Below are 8,463 nucleotides of genomic sequence, written 5' to 3' on the forward strand. Positions count from 1 at the left end.
GACTAGCGATCGGTGTCATTGATTTTCAATAACACAGACATGTATTACAATTTTTCAAAAGAAAAGGCTGAACATTAAATCTGATGATTTTTGAGAGAGAACAAATTCAAACAACTTTTACATTGGCTGAACCACCAACAAAGGTTTCAGATAAGTCAGTGAAAAGTATTGGGTGAGACTATGCACATCGATGAGGAGGGTGAAAAAACACCTCGTAAGAGCTGTCGACAAGCATGTCAACGTTAGCATTATCTACTTCTGTGGATCTAAAAACAGACGGTCTATTTCTGTGGAACTAAAAACAGACTGCAAAAATTAATGGGGTTTTCGGATGTATGAATCGGATCTCATATACTGTATGTGTTGGTGTATGAAAATATAGCTTTTGGCATATTTCGTTAATGTTTAACAAAACCGCCACAGCCACAGCATCAAATAGTCGTTTTAAACTAATAACACTAATAGTTAACTAGCTAATAGCTTTGATTTGTTTTAACTAGCTGACTTTTTAGTGCAACTAATGTGGTTGTAATGGCAACTAGCTGGCAAATTAATATTAAATTAAAATTAAAATTAAATATAAAAAATTAAATAATGAATGTCTGTTAACAAGCTGAATCATATGGGCAGCTAGCTAAAATAAAGGGATAGCTAGTTACGTTACCCTAACTCAAATAATGAACGGCTTGCCATATTATAATAACCCCCTTCAAAACCCCCTTCAAATCTATTATGTACAATGAACTGACATGTTGGTGAATGTTTTATCATGTCACAGCATATTGTAGTGTACCAACAAGTGAGTTGTGAGAGGCTCCGAGAGACTCTGGTTTTAAGCATGCACTGTATGTACCAAGGGGCCCAGGTGTTACGCTTGATGCATGCACTGAGGGGCCTGGGGGCTCTAGTGGTCAACTCACACTGTAAGCACCCAGGGGCCCGGAGGCCCTGGTGGTCAGCTCATGCTTTAAGCCCTGAGGGGCCTCACATTGTAATCTCTACAGGGCCCGGGGCTCTAGTGGTCAACTGACATTGTAAGCTCTACAGGGCCCGGGGGCTCTAGTGGTCAACTCACACTGTAAGCACCCAGGGGCCCGGGGGCTCTAGTGGTCAGCTCATGCTTTAAGCCCTGAGGGGCCTCACATTGTAAGCTCTGCGGGGCCCGGGGGCCCTAGTGGTCAGCTAGGTGCTTTAAGTGCGGAGGGGCCCAGGGGCCCTCACACTGTAGGTGCTGAGGGACCTGGGACCCTAGTGGTCAGCTCACACTTTAAACACTGAGGGGTCTGAGGGCCCTCACATTGTAAGTGTAGAGGTGTCTGGAGGGCAGGTCACATTCTAAACACAGAGGGGCCTGGGGGCCCTCACATTGTAAGCGCTGAGGGTTCTGGGGGGCCCTAGTGGTTAGCTCATGCTATAAGCACCCAGGCACCTCGTGGCCAGCTTGCGCTGCTTAGCACCTGGTCCTACCATAGATTTTTGCTTATGATGACTGATGTATAGGATTCACTTTCGACAAATGTTTTTGTTGTAAATTGCTTTGGATTAAAGCGGCTGCTAAATGTAAAAAAATGTCAAATGTAAATGCTAGTAGACTTATAGGCACTGTATAAGTTACATTATTCAAGAATCAATGACTAGGCTATTATCAATAATTTAAAAGTCCAAAAATGTTTTACCAACCCCAGATTGCCCCTTTAACATGTTGTCCCTTGTAGTCTTGAGATAGTTGGATAATGGTACTTTATAAGGTCTCTCTTGTCTATGATGAGGAAGATGTCAAGAGATGACATCCTTGACAACTCTACAAAACTCTACACAATATTTTCTTAGTTGAATAAATATCACAATTCATGATTTATAAGATTCACAAAATTAGGCTAAAATTAGGCTATACCATGTCAGCGAACAACGTCATTGTCTGTATTTTAACTAATAGCTGTCAACGCTCATTATCGCAAAGCTTGTCAGATATGCAAGGAACGCAGTTCATACGTTGTTATTGTTGATTGCCACACTGCCCCCGCCCGTTTACGACCTCTGGACGTCTAACAGTCACGAGTATAGTTTACCAGTACTGTGCCTTTAAGACATCCAAGCGCGTCTATCGCACTGCATTCACTTGACTGCAGAGCATTCCGCGGCATTTACAAGAGATCTGGACTTCAGAGTAGACACTAGACACCTCACCGCAAGATAGATGGAATTATAATAATGGAATACCACTGGTTACTGTTTTCTGTGTTGTTGCAGTTAACCTTCCAACCAGGTAAGACACAACATTGCTAAACATGGTCCTTTGCCATCTGGTGTAGGCTTATTAATTCAGAAACGGAGAAGTTGGCGTAAAAGCTATACTTGAAGTTGATTCAACCACATCTCTATGATTCATCACAGTTCACCCAAATGTGCCCCTTTGCTTCTCAGTGCTGTCCTAATTGTATTATTTCCAGTGTTTGTCATCACAGTAAAGTATCATGTTCATGGACATCTAATTGCTTAATTTAGGCACTTTATATTGTCTTTTTGAGTTTGTTTCTTCCTAGAATGTAATGCATAAGCCTTTATTAGTGTTTTCGCATGAACGCTTTGTTATGAATATACTTCTTATATATATATACTCAGGCTAAATATTTATTGTAGTTCAGACGATATTTTCAAGACAGCTAAGAGTGTTTGTTTCTTTTCGTGTGTCTGTCTAAGCTTACCTGTTCACTGTCCCTTGACATTCTGAAGTCACTGAAACTTAATGAGGAAATTGGATATTTGCGCTGAGCATCAGGTTGCGTTCATCGCTCTCAATAATTAATTCAACGAATTCAGCACAGCGTCTTGAACATTGGCAAACAAAGAGTAAATAAACAGCGATTTTTTAATCCGCATATTAGCAGGCATTGCCCAAATTAAAGCGACCACCAACAAGTAAGATACATGTGCGAATTGCAAAGTGTTGTTTTGTGTATCCTATGATTTGCGTATAGCCCATACTATTGTCAGACAGACATATTATTACGCATAGTCATTAGTTATTAGTTGGGTATGTTGATGAATATGTTTCCCTCCAAGCGTGTTTAATTGTATGCCATCTGAAGAGAGCCTAACGGCTGTTCCCGACCGCTCCTCGAATGCTCTTGTCCCGCAGCGAGCCATGCTGATAACTGCGCTGATAACTGTCATTATGGAAATAACGACGAATTTCTGGAAGTACGCAAATGACCAGTGGTATTGTCTAGGGAGCTGTTGAGCATATAGGCTTCTTTTTTTTTCTTTTTTTTTATATAATAATTGCATTGTAATCAACACACTACACGGTTTCCAAAGATGACCGTGATAATACAGCCATATGTATCTCACACGCACACGTTTCTTGGGATAAAAACAACATTTTGTTTTTCGTTAATGCTTGAATTGAATATTATTTGTTGGTATGTTTTATATTAATAACACTTTCCTACTCAGGTACCGTATATACCTTGACTAATTGCGACTTTGGGGTGCCTATGGACTAACTCGTCTTTGAGAGCACTTTAGTTGTTTTTAGATGTATGATGTAACATGCCCCGCCTCTAGACTACATTTCCTTAAATACATACATTGTTCAAGTTTCGTTTTTCACATTGCACTTATTCATTAGTGTAGTATTCTGTCAGGCTTAGAGGCTAACCACCTTACCTATACCTCAGAAGTTCACATTGAAAGAGCACATAGGACAGATGAAGAATGGGAGCTTTCCTGCTTAGTCATAAGACGCTCTTATAGAGGAAAGCTCGGATCTTGAGGCCAGAGGGGGCAAAGCAGGCCGTTTATCTGGAGGGCATGTCGGCTGTGTGTGTCTGAGAGCGCGGTGCTCAGGGTCCCAGCCAGCGCGTCTCCTGGCCGACGCACAGACAGACCGCCGCTCCTGTGAACCTGAACGGAGAAGAGGAGCAGCAGCGGTGCCGCTCTTTGAGAGGGAGCTGGCGTTTGTTATTTCTGCTTTGCCTGCAGGTTATTTCGTTAAGATTCTTGCCAAATACGATTCAGGTTACCGGCATGGAGTGTTCTAGTTTCGAAGTTTGTTTGCAGTCAGGGTTGACCGCCGAAGGGGTCGATAGCAGGAGGGAAGGAGATATACCTGTAAAAACAGTCAATATCACACTTCTTATCCTGCAGTGTTGCTGCATATAACTGAAGTGGTTCAGCGTTGTATTGCGTATGGTCCATGTTTGCCATTTTGTATGGGACTGCTGCCTTTGTATTCCATCATAACAATGAAATAAAGAGAAAGCTGTTGACTTCGGTGGTGTGTAATGCTGTTATGTTCATCTTGATCAGTTCTGAACTGGTGGTATTTAATCAGAAGCCTATATCTATCCACCTGCACTGTCAAAAACATGCTTTGCATGATCTCACCATAATTCAAGTCTTTCTGTGTGTGTGTGTGTGTGTGTGTGTGAGAGAGAGTTTTGCATGTACGTGTGTATACTGTGAAGAGCCAGTGTGTTTTATGACACATCTGGACTGTGTTACAGGCAGCACCAGACCTACTATTACCCCGAGCGGTCCCCACCTGGTCATCCCGCTCAACACCGCCCTCTACCTGCGGTGCCAGGGGGAGCAGGTGGTCCGGTGGCAGCGGGAGGACCGGCCCAAGGTGAGGGGCGAGGAGCAGAGCGCCGGGGCGTCGGTGCTGCGCATCTCCAGAGCTCAGCCGGTCCACATGGGCCGCTACATCTGCCTGGAGGAGAGCACGGGGGAGCAGAGCTCAATCTACGTCTTTGTGAAAGGTGTGTGTGTGTGTGTGTGTGTGTGTGTGAACAATATCTCTGTGTGCCTGTGTGTGCCATTTGAAATAGTTTTGTACGTGTGACAAGTGTGACACGTGTGACACGTGTGACACGTGTGACACGTGTGTGTGTGTGTGTGTGTGTGTGTGTGTGTGTGTGTGTGCATGTGTGTGTGTGCTTGAGAGTTCTCATGTTCTCTGATCATATAGCATTTTAGTGTAAGAGCACACACTGTGAGGTAATGGCTCTCCTCAGAGGAGGCTGTGTGTGTGGGTGGTCCTGATGGACAGATAGGTATGTGTTGAATGTGAGTGAGGTGTATTTCCCCTCACAGTCTCTGCATCTGTAGCACTGGTTGGACTAACTCCAAGGTCTCAGGGTTTCCAAGGTTTCCATCAATATGAGATGGAAAACATGCAACTGTGTGTGTGCGTGCGTGTGTGTGTGTCTGTGAGTATGTGCGCTTTTGAACAAGAGCCAAGCCTCCCTTTTGGCTTTACCGGCAACACAGTTACGCACTTCACATATAATTACTGTCACCATAAAGACCAGATGAACTTGATTTGCTTGTTTCATTATCATAATAAAATTGATGATAATGAAACAAGCAAATCAAGTTGATCTGGTCTTCATGATGACAGTAATTATGACAATATTATGTGTATGTGTAATATGTGTATGTGACAGGGGTCTGGTGAAAAAGTCCCCAAGTAGGGCAAGGTCAATTTTCAGTTTTTTTTCTCCAGATAATGAAAGTGCAGATTGTAAGCTTTCAAATGATGTTTCAAATGGTACATTGAAATCTGGAAATAATAGAAGAAGATATGATCATTGGAATGTTGGTGCCTCTCAAATCAAATACAGGAGAAAAATGCTCTGAATCTGCGTCACGCATCACGTTGGTAGCTAGGTAGGAGCTACTAAATAACATGGCTGTGAACATCTAACTGCATGTTTAGCACATCTCTCAACATGCTGAGAGAACATCAACATGCTAAAAACATATAACTACACATAATTAGATGATCACACATTCTTTGCTTTTGAACACATCCTAAAACGTGTATCACATACCCAGTAGCCTACGGCAGTACTGTACACTATACAAATTATTATTATTATAAGTATTTCGAGCCCCGGCTGGCCACATGTCGAAGTGTCCTTGGGCAAGACACTGAACCCCAAATTGCTCTGAGTGAGTGGGCTGGCGCCTTGCATGGTAGCTTGCCGCCATTGGTGTGTGAATGTGTGTGTGAATGGGTGAATGAGAGGCCGTTGTAAAGCGCTTTGGATAAAGGCGCTGTATAAGTACAGTCCATTTACCATTTACCAGCCATTTACAACACGTCAGTCTGGGTGATATCGTGCTATCTTGCTTCTTTTCGGGGCAGATACTGTCAATGCCTTCAGGAAGTCCATGGTGTTCAGTATCTTGGCCCGGGCGGGGGACAGCGCCTCCATCCCGTGCCTGGCGACAGACCCGGCCGTGGTCGACCTCCACCTGGAGACCTGCCACAGCGACAGCCTTCCCCCCGCTCTCCGCTACGCCGCCAGCCTGGAGAGAGGCGTCCTTATCCACCACACTGAGAAGGCCTTCGAGGGGTGTTACGTCTGTGCCGGGACACTGGACCAAGAGGTGGTGAAATCGCATCCTTATGAACTGACGGTGCGCCCAGGTAAATGACCATGAGTGGATGGCTAAACCCCTCGTTCCTACGACAGAGCTGAACTGATACTGAGCTGAGCTGAGCTGGACTTGGGCTGGGCTGTTTATGCATAGTTGCTGTAACAGTGCTGGGAAGGACAATGTGAAAGGAAATAGTGAGCCAGCACAGTTTAGTTCAGGTTGGCTCTGTAGTGGGAAAACAATGTAGTACTTAAGTGTGTGTTTGTGTGTGTGTGTGTGTGTGTGTGTGTGTGTGTGTGTGTGTGCGATCTGTGTGCTTTTTGTTGTTATTAATATATATACTGTAGCTGATCCAGTGCTCACTTCTAGAGCTTAAAGTTGTTTTAAATGGAGCAAAAAAAGAATGAAAAATGTCTGGATCATGTCTGGCTCTTCGAAGGAAACTGACCTCAATATCTGCACTTTGGATGGCTTTATAATTGAGTAAGAGTATCCTCTTACAAGTACCATGGGATTTTTATTGATGAAAAACTCTTTCAAATTTAGTCTTTCAAATTGCATGTTGATGAGCTACATTAAAACATGAAGGGTGAAATAAAGCTTATTTTTCGAGTGATGACAGGAAGCTTTAAGTACAGTCTACTTTCCTGTCAGTACTTGACTATGGCAACATGATCTATTATGCATGCTGCCTCTGCCACCTTGAAACAGTTTGACACTGTTTATCATTCAGCACTTTGTTTTATTACTGGTTATCGTTCTAGAACGCATCATTGTAAACTATATCATGCAGTATAGGCTGGTCATCCCAGGCTGCTAGGAGGACACAGCATTGGCTCCTGTATGTTTATAAAGCAATCTTACAAAAGCTACCCAGCTACCTGACATCACCAAACAAGATCTCAGGATAGGTTAGTTCTTGAGGTCCCCCAAGTCAGAACTGACCTGGGAAAAAAACTGCTTTTAGTTACTGTGCCCCTAGAGCTTGGAATGAGTATCAAGAGACCATCAAATTGGATGCCTTAGTCTCTTTAGGCAGGTTAACAAATATGATGAGTGAAGAGTTAAAGGTTGCCATAATGTTTATTAGTTTTAATGTTTATGTATTGATTTTGTATTGATGTGTGATGTTTTTGTATTGTCTCATAAATGCTTTGTAACCAGGGCACCATTGAAAATGACACTTTGGTCTCAATGGGTTCCCCTGGTGAAAAAAAGGTTAATAATTTTTAAATATATATATATATAATATATTAATATACCTATATATCTTTTCATATTCTATATTCTCAGTCCCAGCCACAGTCCCTGTTATTGAGATGGCGGGGCCCAAGCGGGTGGTCCTGACCGTGGGTCAGAGACTGGAGATCACCTGCAGCACCACCAACGTCAATGGAGACATCAAGCTGAGGTGGATCTCCCCACCTGGCTCGGTGAGACCCATTTTCCCTCACCTTCCTCTGCTCTGACAAAACTGTGTCTGCCACATCTGTGTGTTTGTGTGGTGTGTTTTGTGTTTTGTGTGTGTGTGTGTGTGGGGCGTGATTGCGTGTTTGTGTTTGTGTTTTTACTGCCCAGTAACGACAGACTGATCACAGGGCTTAACAGGATGAGTTTATTAGAGGACTGATTCTCATAAGTATAGATTTCAAGAACAGGGGGATGTGACTTAGGAAAACTAAGTACTACTGTTTTGTATACAGATCCCAGACTTACGTATAATTTAGAGCTCTGAGGATTGATCTGGACAGGAATGTTGAGGAGTTATGAGACAGAAACAGGCCATGTCTGGAGAAGGAGTCTCCGTTAGAATCCTGCTGGTGGAGTAGCGATTTGTTTGTTTGTTTGTTGTTTGTGTGTGTGTGTTTGTGTGTGTGTTTGGGTATGTGTTGTGACTATGTTTGTTGTGTGTGTGTGTGTGTGTGTGTGAGTGTTTGTTGTGTGTGTGTTGTGTGTATGTGTGTTGTGAGTATGTTTGTTATGTGTGTGTGTGTGTGTGTGTGTGTGTGAGTATGTTTGTTGTGTGTGTGCGTGTGTGAGTATGTTTGTTGTGTGTGTGTGTGTGTGAGTATG

At 43.2% G+C, this 8,463-nt stretch overlaps 1 protein-coding gene across 1 annotated transcript in view; it reads left to right on the forward strand.

Moving 5' to 3' along the window:
- Positions 1 to 2,211: 2,211 nt before the first annotated feature.
- Positions 2,212 to 8,463, forward strand: part of kita (KIT proto-oncogene, receptor tyrosine kinase a) — a gene marked incomplete at both ends in the record, with an annotated part of 32,145 nt that continues 25,893 nt past the window's right edge. The window contains 4 exons of the mRNA XM_080541496.1: positions 2,212 to 2,266; positions 4,509 to 4,763; positions 6,155 to 6,439; positions 7,684 to 7,823. Coding sequence (XP_080397622.1) covers positions 2,212 to 2,266; positions 4,509 to 4,763; positions 6,155 to 6,439; positions 7,684 to 7,823 — 735 coding nt within the window. The remainder of the gene's footprint in view (positions 2,267 to 4,508; positions 4,764 to 6,154; positions 6,440 to 7,683; positions 7,824 to 8,463) is intronic.

This window comes from Nansenia antarctica (assembly GCF_963989245.1).
Source record: "Nansenia antarctica genome assembly, chromosome: 1".
In the NCBI taxonomy this organism is placed as follows: Eukaryota; Metazoa; Chordata; class Actinopteri; order Argentiniformes; family Microstomatidae; genus Nansenia; species Nansenia antarctica.